General features: G+C 42.6%; 1 protein-coding gene across 1 annotated transcript in view; it reads right to left on the reverse strand.

Moving 5' to 3' along the window:
* HEPHL1 (hephaestin like 1) overlaps positions 1-16,534 on the reverse strand; it is a 58,907-nt gene extending 42,373 nt beyond the window's left edge. The window contains exons 1-3 of the mRNA XM_019737563.2: positions 16,330-16,534; positions 4,358-4,602; positions 29-241 (exon numbers count right to left, since the gene is read on the reverse strand). Coding sequence (XP_019593122.2) covers positions 29-241; positions 4,358-4,602; positions 16,330-16,499 — 628 coding nt within the window. The 5' untranslated portion in view covers positions 16,500-16,534. The remainder of the gene's footprint in view (positions 1-28; positions 242-4,357; positions 4,603-16,329) is intronic.
* Positions 16,535-18,310: the final 1,776 nt, after the last annotated feature.

Raw genomic sequence — 18,310 nt, forward strand, 5'->3', positions numbered from 1 at the left:
GGGGGGGGGGCTGGAAGAGCCTCCTTACCTTCCTTGCACACCAGCAGTGGGCCGATCAGCCCAGAGCAGATGTCCTTAGGAGCGTCGATGTGTGAATGGTACACCCAGGTCAGGCAGTTGGCATCTGCAGGCGCAGGGGCATACTCTTCTCTCACTGGCCAGACATAAGTGTAGTTTTTGCCAGGAGGAACCATATCATCATTCTTGTTCTTTCCAGATGTTCCGTCTGGGTACAGGGCTCCTTCCAAGAAAGAATAAAACATGGTTAAAACACACAGATCCCCTGCTATAGTGGAAATGGCCAGAGCTTTGGAATCAAACACATATGAATCAAAATGTATTTCCTGTGGGACTGAGGTAAATTACTTACACGCCAATCCAATGCCTCGGTTTTCTATCAGTAAAGCTGGAATGTTAATATATACTCCACAGGGATGTGAAAACAAGATGACACAATGTACAGGAGTGTCCTGCCCAAAACTAGGTGCTTAAAAAATGTTCATAAGGACCCCATCTGATGGGCCGCCTGTAGCAATCAGGAAGATTTCACTCCACTTCTCTTAACATCAACTAAAGAAGGAAAGGAGAAGCAGCAGAAGAAATAACGAATGCCTCTTGTGGCCATAGTACAGATTTAGCACCCGTACGAGGTCTCATGAGAGATAGGAAGGAAGTTATTTATTTTGCCTCCATGGATATTACGGTTCTGCTAGGGAGGTCAGAATGTGAATTATGAACACATGGGACGACTGGAGAATAAAACAGGGTGATGTGTTGAATGTAACTTGGGGTCTAGGCACGGTGGAGGGTCTACCACAGAAGGGGTGGGGCAAATGGGCATGGCATTCCCTCTCTCTCTTTTATAAGCTAAGATTGCACAAGGTTTTTCAGTTAAGGAAGGTCTGTGCTAAAAACAAAATAGTTTGAAAAGCACCTGGGTAGAAGGCAGGAGACCAGCCTGTGCAAGTTATAATTATCAGTAGCTTCATAGCAGGGGTGGAACTTGAGGGGCCTTGTAGGACTGGGCAGAGTTGGATGGTATTGAGAAGGCTAGAGTGTGAGGGCAGAGAGGGAGATGGATGTGGAAACACTCCAAGTTCATTCTCCATTCTCTCATTTATTCACTAATTCACTCAACAAACCTGAATTGATTATTAACTAAATGCCAGCAAATGTGCTGGTGTTAGGAATGCAAATTCAAATAAGACAGCAAGAGACAGGGTATCGAAGCCAAGCCAAAGAAAAGATATAACAAAAAAAATCGAACATCACCTTTTTAAATAACAGATTCTACCACGAAACATAATTCGATTTTTGGAGAAGGATACCAATAGAAAAGAACAACAGCAAAGCCCCTATTATATGCCAAGCGTAGTGGGTACTTTGTGTATATTATCTCACTCTTCAAAGCAGCCCCATAAAGTATATATTAATATTTCCTTTTAGATTAAGTTAAGGTAATACTGCCAGCATGTGACTGGGCCAGATTTCAATCTAGTTGTACCTGACTTCCCACTATACTATGATACCTCCCTCACAAGTTATTGGGAATATAGTGTATGGACTATTTTTAAAGATTTATTTACTTTATTTTTACCTGCTTTCTTTTTATGCGTATGTTTATGTGAAACTTTCTTTTACATACTAACTTTTAATCTAAAAAAATATGAATTAGTTTACAAATTAAACCCACGTACTGTATAATACTAAAAAGATAAAGTTAGAGAGCCAAAACTACATAAAGAAAACAGGAGATTAATTAGTTAGATCCCATCAGTATTAAGTGTAGCTCTAAATTTCCTGGTTATATGTAGGTCATATCATTATACCTATGTTTAATATGTATTAGGTTAATATAATTGGTTATATTTTTTTCTTCGTACAATTAAAGGAAACTCACCAGTTCCTCAAGGGAGAGGAACTTTTTGCTGGTACTAAATTCTAAGAGAAGATTTTTCAAGAATATAATTATATACAAATTATTGAATAATATGATGAACTATGTCATCGATGTTTTCAGGAATGGTTTCCAAAACACATGAACATACTTTTCAATAATAAATTTTTACATTGTCTCTCAACATAAGGTGAGAATATAACATTGAAATATATTTAAAAAAACCATTTTTACTCAAAGTTAAGCTGATGTAGTTTACTGCTTTCTAATTGATAATTGATCTAAACTAATAGAATAGGAAAAATCCAGTGTTATCCACCATCCATTCAACCCAAATGACACTTTTTTAAAAATCCTGTTACCTAGCCTCTCAGCAGCATTTGCTATTACTTCCCTCCCTCTTAAACAATTCTCCTCCCTTATCTCCCATGACGTCGCACTGTGCTCCTTTGCAAGTCATTTTCAATCTATTTTTCTAGTTCATTCTCCTCTACGTGCCATTTAGTGTCAGAAACCCTCAACGTATAATGCTGGCTCCCTTCCTTCCATGCTCAGAGCTGTCTCCCTGATTGATAGCACCCATCCCAACAGTGCCCCAATCAGCTACATACCAGTGACACCTGCTTTTATCTCCAGCCTGGACATGGCCTCTGAACTTTACACTGACATCCTACTGTCTACTGAACACTACCACTTGTAAATCTCAAAGAGATCTCAAAAACAACCTTTCCCAAAGAACATTAGCTCTCCCTTCTCAAATCTGGTCCTTAGCCACTGTCTCCTGTCTCAGTGAAAGGCACCAGCAGTATTCAATGCCACATGCCAGAAATAGAGGAAGCATTCTTATCTCCTTGCTCTTCCTCCTTCACCATTTCCAAAGCACCACACGTCCTGTCCTTGCTTCTTCTCGAATTCATCCATTTATGTCCATCTCTAGTATCATGACCCTAGTCCAAACTACACCACCTCTCACTTGGACTTGGGCAGTACCTCCCAGCTGATTTTACTGCATATCTTGCCTCTCTAGTCCATTTGCCAAGCATAGCAAGAGTGAGCTTTTCAAATCTCAAGTCTGATCATATTGTTCTTTTCTTAAAATCATTCCATGGCTTCCCATCACTCTTTGAATGAAGGTCAAATGTGTTGAACATAGATTGCAAGGCCTAGCGTGGTCTGGCTTAAGCAATACTGAACTCTTTAGACTAGGGCAGTTGTCTAAAATGCATTCACACAGAGTAAAGGGCAGTAGAGATAGTGGTTAAGGTCACAGTTACCGAAGTTAGACTCCCTGAAATCACATCTTATCTCCATCACCTGTTAACTATAAGATTTGGGCAATTTCCTTCTCTTCTATGAGTTTGAACGTCTTATCTGTAAGAAGATGATAATTATAATCCCTACCTCATAGAGTTATTGAGGCTTACATGACATGATATCTATAAAACGTCTGTCACAGTGCCTGGTACATGGTAAGTATTCAATAAACCTCAGTTATTATTTATTAATAGCACTTGCCTAAGCTTTTAATTTATTGAAATAAATACATTATGTGTGAAATTGCTTGACACATGTCTATCTCTCACGTTAGACTGTAAGTTCCATGAAAACTTGGTTTGCTTTTGCTCAAAAATGTGTATGCAAGATCTATCCCAGTGTTTGGTATGCTGGGTGCTAAACACATATCTGCGAATACAATAATGAATGAGTAGCATGTCCATACACCATCTTTATCCAAAATCCTGTGATTAAAATGCATGGCTTGGAAGCTTCTGAATTTATATATGGAGAGGCTGCCGGTCAGGAACTGGGGAAGTGTGGGTGGGTCGTGATCTTGTCTTGAAACTTCGACTGAGACGATTCATTTTTCTTTGATTATATGATACCAATGAATACAAATAGCAATTTTCCTAGAGATTCCTTTATTCACAATGTATTCAATATGCTCCCTTTTTGCTTATTATTATTGGCAGTTGTTGATGGCTATCATTGAAAGGTGGTACAGGAGTGTTTCAGAAAGGAAGCATCAAAGTCAGTAGCCTTTAGCAGAGAAGCTGAGATCAGCTTACACTGAGACACCCTCTCTACAGCCAAGGCTGTTCCTGGGACAGGACTCTGGGACCTGTTGTTGTGTGCTGCTCTTCACCCAATGTGCTACCCAGTCATGACTGATTGACAAGGAACAACGTTAGTGTGCTGTTGGGGGGCATGGTGGAGCAGGTGCCGAGGAAGCCCCATACTCAGTTCTGTATCAACATAAACAAGAGTGAGACAAAAGGGAGGAAGGAAATAAGGGAAAGAGAAAAAGAAGAGAAAGAGGGGGTGTGGGAAGAGAAGGAGACAGAGAGAAGACAAATGAATATGTGTAATCCTCGTGCTCTTAGAATCCCTTTCACCGTAACTGACAGTTGCTTTGATTATGAAATACAGACAAGACACCAATAACAAAGGATTGATATTTACCTTCTGAATCTTTCTTGTAGAAAACGCCATGTGGATGCAAAGAGTAAGGTCGAGAAGCAAAGTTTTTTAAATGGATGACAATCACATCACCCACTTCAGCCCTCACGATGGGGCCCAAAAATCCAAGCCAGGGAGGTTTGGGGATCTCTGTGGAATAGGTGTCATCTGTGTAGTGTCTGTAAACAGCCTTTTTGTAAAGACCACCTATCCTGTTGGGCCCTCTTTCGAGAAATAAGGTGGCAAGTCTAAAAATAAGGAGGAAAATATTTTAAAATTGAAATTAAAAGAAAAATTGTAATAGCTTACCTTAACAAGTTGTAAAGTACTTTCATGTATGGCTTTTCATTTGGTGTTCACTGTAACCCTGAGACTTCTGTCGAGCTGGTGAGATTATCCTCACTTTACTGATGAGGAAACTGAGGCTAAGAGAGTTACGTGACAAGCCAAAAAGCACAAATAGTACTCACAACCAAACTAAAACAAAACCAAATACTCTAAAGTCACAGTGTCCATTTGCCCTTTTCCATTCAACACGCTCCCCTTTTATTTTTCATTGAACAAACACTTAATGTACACTTACGGCATTCCCAGCACTTTGCTACATGCTGGGAAAAGATACAAGAGTTCATGATGCAATCATGGAAAAATGAAGGAACTGCACAGAACAGTATATGAGTAAGTAAGTGCCAACTGAGTGGTTGATGCAACAGACACAGGCTCAGTTTTTCTACAAATATATTTGTTCAGAGAAGGAAAAGATTTCTGTGGGTAGAAAAGGTCAGAAAACACCTCATGAGAAATGCAAGAATTAAGGAGAAATAGGATTAGATCACAAAATGGAAAAGTGAGGACACAAAGCAGGGACAGAGCATACGCAATGAGAAGGAAGCAGTGCGCATAATACTGGGGGACAGGAGGTTATAGACCAGGGCGCAAGTCTGAAAGGGGAGGAATGAGATGTATGGATGCATGAAATATCTTTAAAAAGACTGATCATGAACTTGAATTTCAGGTTGAAGAATTCAGGATTTATCTTGGAAGCGCTGAGGACGTACAGAGGCTTTTCATAGAGTGACGTGATAATTAGCATTTAAGGACCATCCTATGGCTGTGATGTGCAAGTTTTAGAGGAGCCAGGCAAAGGGGTGAGCAAAGATGAGGGGCAGGGAGGTTGTCAGGAGACCAGCAGGGGTGGTGCAACAGAAAATAAGCGTCGGCTGTGAAAAAATAGGATTCTAAGACCTGGTGTGACTGGATGCCCTCCTGGGGCCCCAGGGTGAAAGGGACCCTCCTCGGGGTCTGGGAGCCTGAGGCAAGAGCAGCCATGGTGCCGCCAACTTGGAGGTGGCCATACCATCTTTCCCTGGGCAAGTGGAACTCCCTCCACAACTCTCAGTCTCTGTGCTTAGCGTAGGGCTCCAACCCTAGCGCCAAGCCCAGAAGTATTGGCTTCCGCTTGAGGAAAAGAGCTACCACGCCTGGGTGCAGCCATCACCATGTCGCTATGCCCCGCTGAGGGTGAGAGGCAAGTCCTGCTCTCACACACACTCCTGACAAGCACACGCATGCATTCCTTCTCAGTCATTCAACAAGCTTCAATTATGCCACGTCCTGCACTCAGTCTTGGGGATATAGAGAAAAAAGACAACTTGAAGGAGCTGTCATTTTAGAAGAGAGTTATTTGAACACAGACTATGTCCTGGGGCATCTAATCATCTGGAGTAGAAGACAGATCAGGGGAGGTTTCCTAGAGGAAGTAATGCCTAAACATGGTTGCAAAGAGCAAAGAGGAATTACCCTGGCAAAGAATATGGAAAGGCTGATGTAGGAGACATTTTGGAGTTTTGCCAACTCAGCGCCCACACACCATACTTTGATCTGAGAGCATACCTTCCCATTCCCATGCTAAGTGCTTTGGAGGGGGCTCCACCCCCAGCTCCAGTGATGGAGCAAGTAACTCAGCCTAACCTATCAGACACCAAGTCCCCTCAGATACTCGTGGAGGGAGGCCTTGGGATCCAGGCCTGGCCAATTGGGGGAATTCCTCCCTTAACCAAACCACCTGGTTCACAGTAAGCAGTACAGGGACAGCCACAGAGTGACTAGTTGGTTTAATCCAAGGGATGCTCGAGACTTTTGAAGGATCTTTTTCTTGAGCACTTGGAATGAGGGATGTGAGTCCAGAACTTCTGGCAACATAGCTCTTAAATTTAGCTATTTATCTCTTCCCTCTAATCAACCTTTACTTACTTCCATCATCATATTCATTTTTGTTGTTTTCTTTTCTCAGTATTGTGCTCTCTATTCTCTTTTATTCACTTCCAATAATTCAATGATTTGTTTTAAAAAATAAAGGATTAAGCACCTACTAGGTGTCATTCAGCACCTCTCTTTTCTACTCTTTTGTGTCCCCCTGCCCAACCCTTTTCTGTTTGTTTTTGTTGTTGTTGTTGTTGTTTTCTCTTTCCCAATTCTTCCTTGGATTGGAAGCTGAACCTGGTGGTTGGGGAGACAGAGCTTTGCTGCCTCTGGGAGGAATGGCCCTGCGATTCCTGGGCAGCTGGCCTTTTCCTCCCTGGCTCCTCCGTGGGAGGACGGAACACGGCTTCTTCCTTTGTCCCAGGAACACCCCACACACACACACCTCCACTGGCTCCACACCAAGAGCAGGGCAGGGTTGACACATGTGGGTGTCTGGACAGGCTAGTAATCTGGTGCTTTGGGCAGATAAATAATATGGGGCTCGTTCAACCGATATTTTCAAAAATACTTGTTCAGATCTTATTTGGAGGAAAGACTGAGAATGCTGAGGAGAGGAGAAAGTAGTCTGGTGGTGGCAGTTTTTACCTTCTTCTTGGTCACAAGAAGCCCACCCTACAGTTCATGGGACCAATCTTCCTTTGAAGGGATTTCAGTGACCACCTGTTATTACTTGAGTACGTCCTCTGGGGTTATCTCCTTCCACCTCCCAAACCACATCTCAAGTAAGTGATTCTTTCCAACCACATACAATACTCACCCCAGAGAAGTTCTGGAAGTTGTCATTTTCTCCACCTTCAATGTCATTTCCAGTGAATTTTGTTCCCCCAGTGAGACCTCCAGCACCCCAGGGAGGTCCTAGTGTCCTTTAGAGCTGAGGCCCAGCTGCTCCACCTCTTTATCTGGCTCAGCTGAGGACCCCTGAAAGCTCTCCCACCTCCAAGGCCAAGGCCATTCTTGTTGAAAGGGGCTTTATTGCTGACAGATTTGACCATAGTCCATGATAATATTAGGTTGTTTGGGACAGGCTAGATGCCTCCGCTGGTTAGAGTGAGGAAGTAACAAGGTTGTGAAGAAATCACTTTCAAACCATGCTATGTTCTGTTTAAATGCTTTTTAAAAAAATTGTGTTGAGTTATAAGCTTCGGTTTATAAATTACAAAAAGACAAGATGGCTGCAAACCCTACTTGTCAGCAGGTCCCTGGGAGGAAGAAAACAGTCTTTGGAAGGCAGGCCCAGCAAACCAAGGCTTATTAGGCCACTTGTTGGATTTCTGGAAAGCGATTCAGTGGATATTTTCTTGTGGCCACGTACACTACCCTGGACCTAGGCATCATTGGATATACAGTTGACCCTTGAGCAGCACAAGTTTGAACTGTGTGGGTCCACGTATACACAGATTGTTTTCAATAAATAAAGTTGGCCCTTTGTATCTTTGGGTTTCACATCTGCAGATTCAACCAACCTCAAATAGAAAACAGTATTTTTGCAGTCTCAATTGTGGATTTCCAATTGCAGATCAAAAATACTGTTGGATATCTTCTCCTCTTAACTTCTCTATTACGGATTCCCAACACACACACACACACACACACACACACACACACACACACACACACACATGCAAATGCATGCTGAGCAAGAGTTACTTATCACAAACTGTCTGGCAGAACCACCCAAACAAGAAGTGAGCATATCAGAGGGAGGGGAAGTGTTTACTGACTTCCTACAGCATTTATGCTATATGTTGCATACTTTAGCCCTGAGTTATATACTGTCTTGTTTTATACCTTTCTGGACATGTGTCAGTCTAATCACCTAAACAGCCAGGAGTCACCCCAAGAGGGGATTAGCTTTGTTAAAGCAGTCGTTCCAAATTGCCCACCCATGTACTAACTGTATCAGAATTATCTGGGACATCAGCCAAAAATTTTGGTCCCCAGGCCCCATTTCAGGGCAACTGAGTCAGACTTCTCTGGTGTTAGGGCTGTGGCACCTGTATTTTTCCTAAGCTCACTAAATGATTATTATGGCAGAGCTTTCTAGTGCTGACCCATTCTGATTCCGCTTTCCTCCCAGCAGAAGGGGAAAGCAGAACTTTTGCAGTTAGGTGGAACTGCGGGATTTGGGCAGATGAGTGGATGTGACATGTGTCTGTTACAGGCCATGGAACCTAACTGCCATTGCAATACTACCTCACTTCCTCTGCTGCATGAAAAGAAAGCCTCAAGTGAAGATATGAGGCCTCCAGATCCAAGCAGCCTGGCTTCCCATTTTGCGCAAGAAGGACAGTTGTCCTGGAGACATAGGGCCCTCTGTGAACCTGTGTGGGTGAGAAGTATACTTCTATGGTGTTAAGCCCCTGAGATTCGGGGGTTAGTTGTAAATATAACACAACCTGACCTATTCTAATACAATTCTGACATGCATGCAAGTTTGGAAACCACATTTCTATAGCACCTACCACACACACAAAAAAGAAATTATTTAAAACTATGGGAACTATTAAAAGTGGAAAAGGTAGGGGAGGGATGGAAGTAAGAGAAAGCAGTCTTTTTAGTGACTATGCAGCCAACTACCCCTAAGAACACATTATGCATTTGTAACAGGAGGGCTAGACGAGGTAGAAGATGTAAATCTTGCCCAAGGAACAAGCAAGGGGTGACTTCACGGGAGCCCTGCACAAGAAGCAGCCTGCGGTTTAGCTAGAGTGCACACGTTAGAATGCCTGCATTGGTGGACTGTGTATTGTTTATAGTGTAGCCCCAGGATGGCCCCTTTGTGAGGGACTCACAATCACTCCCTCTCAGGTTCATTCCCAACGGGCATGCTACCATTCTGACTGAAGCTGAGCAGGGTCTAGTCCTGCTGTGAAGGAATCCAGGTAGGCTGGGAAGTTTCACACTAGCAACTGCTTTAAAGGCCAATGGGGATGTCAAACTTTCAGGTTGCAAGGCCAGGGGCAATACTCTGAAGGGAGACGCCTTCCCAAAGCAGCACGATTAACCACTGTTTGGATGAACTTGCTTGTGGGAACCAGCTACCAGCGCGGAGGGGGCATGCAGGTTAGATACTGAGGAGTTTTTAGATCACAGGGGGTGTGCACCTCACCAGCACCACTGTCCCCCACAACTTGGATCTTTTAGTGGGATTTTTCCCCCATCCAGTCAATCATTCCGAGCAACGGTTGAACCTCTACTGTATATGGGGCATTAAACTAGAGATTGGGGCCAAGATGTGTGAATCTCAATCCTTGCACTCAAGATACTAAAATCTGGTTGGGAAGACAAAACATATGCATTGGAGGATAAATAACAACACTCAGTTTCTTATATTAAGTGTCAAGTACATCACAGAGCACTTGAGTATGTGCAGGGTGGTGGGAGAAACAAGGTGAAGATGAGCTTCCAAGTAACATTAACAGAGGGTACGGTCCGAGCATACGTGTGAGACCATTAGTGTCACAATATGGACAAGCACCAGTTGTCTACGCTTGAGAAGAGGCCTTGTTCACCAAGGAGAAAACAGGATGAGATTGAGACAAGTGACACTCAGCAAAGAGAAGGGTGGAGATGGTGATTACACATTGCAACTCAGGTATAGACACACCCTCCTTAATTAGATTAATAATTTTAAAGCCATCCCATCCAAGTGATGTGCTCCTAGTCACATAATCTCACCCTGGTTTCCTAGTACCACCTACCATGTTTCCCCAAAAATAAGATCTACCCGGACCATCAGCTCTAATGCGTCTTTTGGAGCAAAAATTAATATAAGACCTGGTTTTGTATTATATTTATTATATTATATTATATTATATTATATTATATTATATTATATTATATTATTACCAGGTCTTATATTATAGTAAAATAACACCTGGTCTTATATTAATTTTTGCTCCAAAAGATGTATCAGCTGTAAGCTGATGGTCCAGCGAGGTCTTATTTTCGGGGAAACACGGTAAGTCTTGAGTTTTTCCTTCTCCGACTTCATTTCCACAAAAGCCCCTCAGAACACACATAAGATGTGTTAAAAACAAATTCACGTGGTAAAGGGAAAAGAGAATGAGCTCAAATCCCAACTCCCCCACTTGATCTTGTGAGATTTTGAGGAAGTGACTTAACTTCTCTAGACCCCTGTTTCCTCGGCTATAAACCAGTGACCATGACAGAGCCAATACGAGGAGTAAATGAGATGAGATGTGGCGCTCCATGCATGGCACCTGGGACAGGGAGGGCTCAATCAGCAGTGGTTATGGGAGTTATGTTTATTTCTCGCAAAGCTCTAATTAGAAAAGAGGACAATGTGACCTGTGAGGTCTCTTTCCCACAAAGCCCTTGCTCTCCAGAGAAGCCCTCGAGATAGGAGAACTACCATGAGGACTAGCATTTCTTGAGCGCTAATCCAGTGCCAGGCACCACAGCTGAGCATTTACAGATCTCATGTCATTGGAGCCTCCTGCTGTCCATCCTTGTGGGCTGATAATGGCTTCCAAGAATAAGTCCACGTCCTAATTCCCTTATTTGAGAAAGGGCCTTTGCAGATGTGATTAAGTGACGGATTTTGAAATAAGAAGATGATCCTGGATTATCTGGGTGGGTCCTAAATGCCACCAAAAGTGTTCTTATAACAGGCAGATTAGACACATATAGAAGAGAAGGGGATATGAAAATCGTGGCAGAGATTGGAGTGGTGCCCCCTCCTCCGGCCAAGGATTGCCAGCAGCCATCAGAAGCTTGAATAAGGCATCATCAGAAGGCAATGAATGGATCCTCCCTTAGAGCTTCCAGAGGGAGTGGGGCCCTGCCGGCATTTCAGACTTCTGGCCTCCAGAACTGGCAGAGAATAAATTTCTCTTGTTTTAAACCACCCAATTTGTGATCATTTGTTACAGCCGCCACAGGAACCTCATACAACCCCTGCTTCAAGCAAGGACTGTCATTATCCCCATGTTACTGATGAGAAAATTGAGGCGAAGAGAGACTCAATTACTTGCCTAGTAAGTAGAGCAAGAATTCTAAGCTTCTCAGTTGATACCAGAGTCCTACATCCGCCGGGAAATCAGGCTGCCTTGGCATCTCTGTTAGACCACTGCTGGGCTACACGTGGCTGAGGAAACCCACCCTGGACTTCCTGGTCCCCTTGATCAGGGCAGAAGATCTGTCACTCCTCTGCATGGCATGGAAAGCTTTTATGACAATGCCTGAAACAGTAAGGACTAATGATAGTCAGCTATTATGTTGCCTATGGGTTCTCTCAAACACCATTAATCAGGCATTGGGAAAGGAAAGAGGGGGACCAAGAGGGTGTTCATCAAGGATGAGAAATAAGGAGAACTGAGGTAGGGGAGGGTGGCAGGAACTGCCAGCTGCCTTGCAATATTCATGCTCCCCTTCTTTCTTAGTAATAGAATCAAATCCTGCTTTTATTCAAGCTGAAAAGCACATAGCTAAGAGACTATATTTCCAAGCCCCCTTTGTGGCTTTGAGTGTACAATGAGACGAAAGTAGAATTGGTTAGGTGGGGGTTCCATTAGAACCTTTTAAAGGGCTGATGCAGCAGGAATTGTGACACTTCCGCTTTTTTCTTCCTCTCTTCCTTCCTGGAACATAGACATGAGGGCTGGAGTTCCAGTAGTCATCTTATGACCGTGAACTTTCTTGAGGAGTGAAATCACATGCAAAGGATAGTGAGTTAGAAATAGAGAAAGCCCCTGAAATCCTATCATATGAACTGTTCCACCAGCCTTGGACTGCCCACCTCTGGATTTCTTTTAGAAGAGATTACAAAACCCTAATTTGTGTAACCCACTCTATTCTTGTCTCTACTGGTAGCCAAAGGCAATCACTAACTGATACAGGGAATAACAGCCACCCTAAGAGAGTCACATGGCATCAGGCCACGCACATGATTGTTTTCTGCTGGTAAGATAGAAGTTGAGATTTGAAAGTCACTGTCTGTCAAGATCAAGCCCTAATGGGATGATATCCTTTATTTCAAGGCTTACAAAAACCTCTCTCTCTCACCCCACCTGCTTCCCTTCAGATGTCTCTTTCAGATAGACATATGGGTGTCTCCTTCACACCTGTCCGAGGGCCTGGTCCTAGGCGGTGCTCCAAGCCCTTTGCCGTCACCTGGGCTGACAGGGATGTGGTTAAGTGAACTCTCTTAACAGACCCGACAAAACTGGTGTGTGAGCAGCGGTCAGCCTCACTCATGTCCAAGTGTGGTTCTACCTGTGCATTAGCACCCACGAAAACCCCTGCATTTCCCTGGGAAAAAAAAGCCTGCATGTGTGCTCGTTGCTTAATGAGCTCTTTGGTGAGAATTGTGGTTTCAAATAAGGTGACCCCACTCTGGTTCCATTAAAGGCCAGCTTTTACCACCGAAGCACAGTCACCCCTTAATTATGTGCTTTATGAGCCCCTGCAGGAATGGCATGAATGGATCAAATGCTGACACCATCCCCAAGCAAATCAAAGGAGCCCTGTGTGCCCAGGAAGCACGACAGGGAAGAGGAGGAACAGATGCACCAGGAAAAAAGAACATTTTCTAAATAGAATATAACTCCTATGTCCTGTACTTTCTAGGAAATATCATGCTACAGTCTTAATTGTATTTTTGAACCCTATGATCAAGCAAGGATTACCAAGTTGAAAAGTTAAATTGCACCATTGACTGCTATAGTGTCTTGGTAAAATGATTTCAATTTGTTTCCTATCTCATGATTGTGACTCGGGATTTACTAGGCTCGTGGCACTGCCTAATTTTGGTTTCTAAGCTTTTTTACATCACTGAAACTTTGGTACTTCCCTCCTATTCCCCTAATTTTTGAACCAGTGAGTTTAAAGATCATATTTCAACTTCCTTGTTACACAATTAAGAAAATTGATGTTCAGAGAGATTATATGACATGCTCAAGATTACACAGCCAGTGGGGGCAGAGCAGGGACTGGAAGCCAGGTCTCTTGATTCCAGTTTCAGGCTCTTTCCACTCATAATGGAATACTGGGCACCCAGCTCTCTTGGACCTCTAAATACCACGCATTTGTCTCAATATCCTGAATAGCAGACTGTCCTCAGAAATGCTGTTTGCTCATCCTGCCAGAGGCCGAGTGAAAGACAGGGTGGCATCATCCAAGAGGATTCCTTGTTCCTGGGGAAATGACACTGCACAGAGCACACATACTGAACTCCGTGCATGTCTCACAGTCGCAGCATCTTCATATGTGACACTTGTGGCACCTGTGACATGTGAATTGTGACACCTGTGATATGTGTCCTGTGGTCTTCAAACAAGGGTCAGCAGCCTACCACAATTATGCAATTATGCCTTTTTAGGGACTTGCCCTGAGACGTCTGCCCCACCAATAGCAGCACTTCCTGACGTGACTGTTGATAAAACACAATATGCATTGTGCACTCACTCAAGCTCCCCTTTCAAGAGTCAGGAGTCAGCCCTGCAGGAACACTCTTCCACTAGAAGGAAACATGTGGGGCCTGTTGCATCCCAGGTATGACATCTAGTATGTCAGCTGCTCCTCAAAGGCAGGAGTCCTCTCATATGAAAGCACAGCCTTTGGTAAACCACCTCACTCTAATCTGACACCAAACTGTGTTTTAGTCATGGCTCTTCTTTTTTTCCTTTTGTTTTTCACTGTAACTGTTTTCATACATTTTACTATACTTTCTTCAAAGCACCATCAGATGCCTGAAAAAGAGAGCCCCTGACTTCTTCCTGCAACCAGTTTTGTGGAAATAGCATTCTAGTATCTGATTATTTAAAGCAATTTAGGTTTCTGAATGAACAGGTAACTTGTTTGGTCACTGACACCAGTGATCATTTTCAGTGTCTCTCTGGGAAGAGTGACACCTGAGACTAAACCTACCTTTGGTAAGAATTGAGTCTTTCAGGAAATTTCTTATTACTGGAATCCATGGCTTCCTCAAAACTGAGTTTAGTTCAGTGAGAAACGATCATCTTTGCCAAGAAACAAGTTGCACAGTGAAAAAATATAGGCTCTGGAGCCAAAAAAATGTGAGTTTGGTGCCACCTTTACTCTGCAAACTCTGGCAAATACTTAATGGAACCTCAGATCCTGGCTTATAAAGTGGGAATAATAACATGTATAGCAGCCATGAATTAAAAGTCTCTTGTGGAATTCCTAGGTAAAGATAAAGAAAACCAGGCATTTTAGGAGAAAGTAGAATTCTGGGCTTTTTACTCAACCATATAGAAAGGTAGTCCCATATCCCATCGAGCTTAAAGGCCATACTCACTACACTCAATGTCCATACACATCTTTAATAGTCTTGTATCCAATAGTTGCTCACAACAACCATTTTCTATTGAGCCCTTTCTGAGGACAATAGAGCTCTATTTTTAGGGAAGGGTGCTAGCAGTTAGTGCAGCCTTTCAATCCTACATCCCTTTGTCACAGTGAAGACTACCACCACATTTGGGATTCAAAGAAATCAAAAGCTTTCTTTGGAAATAGCCTTCTGGACATTAAATTTCCTGGTACAAAGCTTAAGGAAAAGCCTTTCTTGGCAGCCTGGCTGATACAAGCACTGCTTTTCTTAAATTAAAAAAAAATCTATGACTATGTCACCTTTGGGCATAACCTGGAAGTTGTGTGTCCAAGCCAATGGGATCTTTGGTCTTTCCCCAGGGCAGGGGCACTTGGCTCTAAAGACTTGTTGGCAGAGCCGGTACTGTTCCTGAATCCTATCAACTAACCTCATCTTTAGAAAATGGAGCTTAAATGTTAAACGCAATGGGCTCTGCTTATCAGAAAAGAAGCAAGCATCTGAATAGTCAGCAGTTATTGCCAGAACATCTCAAAAGATGTTCCAGAAGCACAAAGTTGAAAACATGCATGACACCTTCTGGATCCGGGCTGTGATTTCAGAGGGAGTTCCAGGGAACAAATAAGAGATATAAGACAATGGACCCTGCAAGGGAGAGGGGAAGCAAGGGCATTTTCTGCAAAAAGGAAAAATCAGGGACATAGAACACTCTAGAAACATTTCACCCAGCTATGCCATGGGTTCTGGGAATAGGATATTGCCCTCAGAGTGAATGAGTCTGGGCTGAAACAAGACTCTCACCAGTGAAAAAGCCATTTCTAAGTGGACTCAAGGAAGCTCTTAAAACACCAGCCAAATCTCTTATAACTGCTTCCTCTTTTAAATATTGTAAAACAAAACATAACTACCTATAGCATACTTATTTCCAATGATGATTTTTCATTCCCAAAATAAAAACTAAGAAAACACTGTGTGTTTCAACAGTGAAGAATTCTTGAAAATCCTCAGATTTCCACCCCAAGCATTGCCATTGATTTTTGTTTGTTTGTTTGTTTTTGTTTTTTAACAAACTAAGTCCAGACCCCCCTGGAAGCCACTAGTGGTGCCAGACGAAAATTATCCATTTATAGAATAAGCCATTATTCAAACACCTGATTGTATATATGGCTCTTTACAGACAAAGTTGTGAATAGAAAGCTCAACAAATAGATGGAGTTAAGAATGTCTCTTCCAAATTACACACCCACCCAGTCAAGGGCTTTCCAAGCAAACACAAAACCCCTTCTATTTACTTAGATCAACTCACCCCATTATAACTACCCCAAGAATGCAACCTTCCCCATATCAAGTCAAAAGGAAGCCAAACCTGGGAGTCTGTGAGGACCCCAAGTACACTCACTTGTCTTCTGCGAAACTTTTCCCAGTAATAATATTCTTCCCCTGGGGTACATAGTCCCAGTATTCTTCCACAATCCCAATGTGGTATGTTCTGGTAACTGCACCAACCAGCCCAGATACACCCAGGAATGTGATGAGAAGGATGCAGTCAGACTGCTGCTTCCGAGGCATTTGTGGCAATAACTCAGGCAAGCAGCCGCGCAGGAAGCAACCCTGCCCGTCCCTCCCCCTCACTTGGAGCTAGTTATAAATGAGAAATGGACAAGACCCAGCTCCTCCTCCTTAGGTAGCTTAGGGTTGGGACAGAGGCTGACAACTCCTATAGCAGAGCAAGCTTGATGGGGGAGTTGCTATGACGACAAAACCTTTGCCAGCCATCCAAGAAATGTGTAACTGGCTTATTTGTTTTATGTCCAAGCCAAACAAGTCTGCTTCTGTATGTTTGGGTGCTCTGCTCTGCCATTAGTCATTCATCGTTACCAAGAATGGCAGTGCAACTAGTTGGTCTGAGAGATTCCCCCGCCTTCTTCCTCTTTTTTTCTCCACACCTATTACAGGAACATATTAAAATCTGAAAACTGGGCTGGTCTGAATGGAGCATCAAGAAATATCTCAAGCAATAAAGAAGGCTTCATCTCTCTCAGAAGCACAGAAGGTGTGATGCAATCACCCTCCACCATCTCTAACTTGTTTTATAAGGCTACATGAAACAATCAACTCACATCATAAAGTTCATAACAACACTATAAAACCTCATTAATTCTCAATTTGCTCATGTACCATCTCCCCCAAATTCTAATCCCACCAACAAAAATTATGAGCTCAATCGCCCAGTTCAGCCAAAATTCTAGAAGCCATCACCCGCAAGCGGTGAGCTGCCTTTCTGAGGATGAGTGAAAATGATACAGAAGTAGTACCCTTCAAGCACATGAAGACAAAATTCAGTAGCAGTTCATTGGATTAAATGAGTAAAGGGAATGCCCATTCTTCTGTGTGCTCTAATCTGTGACCTAGAATCACAGTGTTTAAAGAGACCTCATCCAACCCTGGAAGAGAGCCAATCTGATCCCCATATAGACTTGCACTCAAGGTTGCAGAGGTGGAATGAAGGTGACAGTCTCCTGGCTGGGCTTCAAGGTTGGACAGACCTGTGTTAGAAATCCAGCCCTACTGCTTACTTACTTAGTGGCCTTGAAGAATCACTTGACCTTTCTAAGCTTGGGTCCATAAAACAGAGATGGAGGGATCGTTAAGAAGATTTAAAGGATGATATAGGAGCAAATCCAGATGACCTTGAGTTTAATGATGACATTTTAGATACAACACCAAAGACACGATACATGAAAGAAATAATTGATAAGCTGGACTTCAAAAAATTTAAAAATTTCTGCTCTGTGAAAGACACTGTAAAGAGAATGAGAAGAAAAGTCAGAGACTGGGAGAAAATATTTACAAAAGACACATCTGATAAAGGATTGTTACCCAAAATATACAAAGAACTCTTAAAGCTCAACAATAAGAAAACAAACAACCTGATTTAAAAATGGACAAAAAACTTCAACAGACGCCTCACCAAAGATTGACAGATGGAAAATACATATATGAAGAGATCACATCGTATGTCATAACGAAAATGCAATTGAAACAACATGTGATACTATTTACACACCTATGAGAATGGCCAAAGTCTGGAACACTGAGAACACCAAATACTGACTAGGATGTGGAACAACAGGAAGTCCCTTTCACTGATGGTGGCAGTGCAAAACGGTACAGCCACTTTGGAAGACAGTTTGGGAGTTTTTTACAAAACTAAACATACAGTCCACATGAAATATTTTACAATTTTATTTGTTAATTATACCTCATTAAAAGTTAAAAAACAACTAAATGTGCTTTTACCATACAATGCAGCAATCATGTTCTTTAGTATTTATTAAAGAACTAGAAAACTTATGTGCACACAAAAACCTACACAGAGA

The sequence above is a fragment of the Rhinolophus sinicus genome, linkage group LG06 (genome assembly GCF_036562045.2).
Source record: "Rhinolophus sinicus isolate RSC01 linkage group LG06, ASM3656204v1, whole genome shotgun sequence".
Taxonomy (NCBI): Eukaryota; Metazoa; Chordata; class Mammalia; order Chiroptera; family Rhinolophidae; genus Rhinolophus; species Rhinolophus sinicus.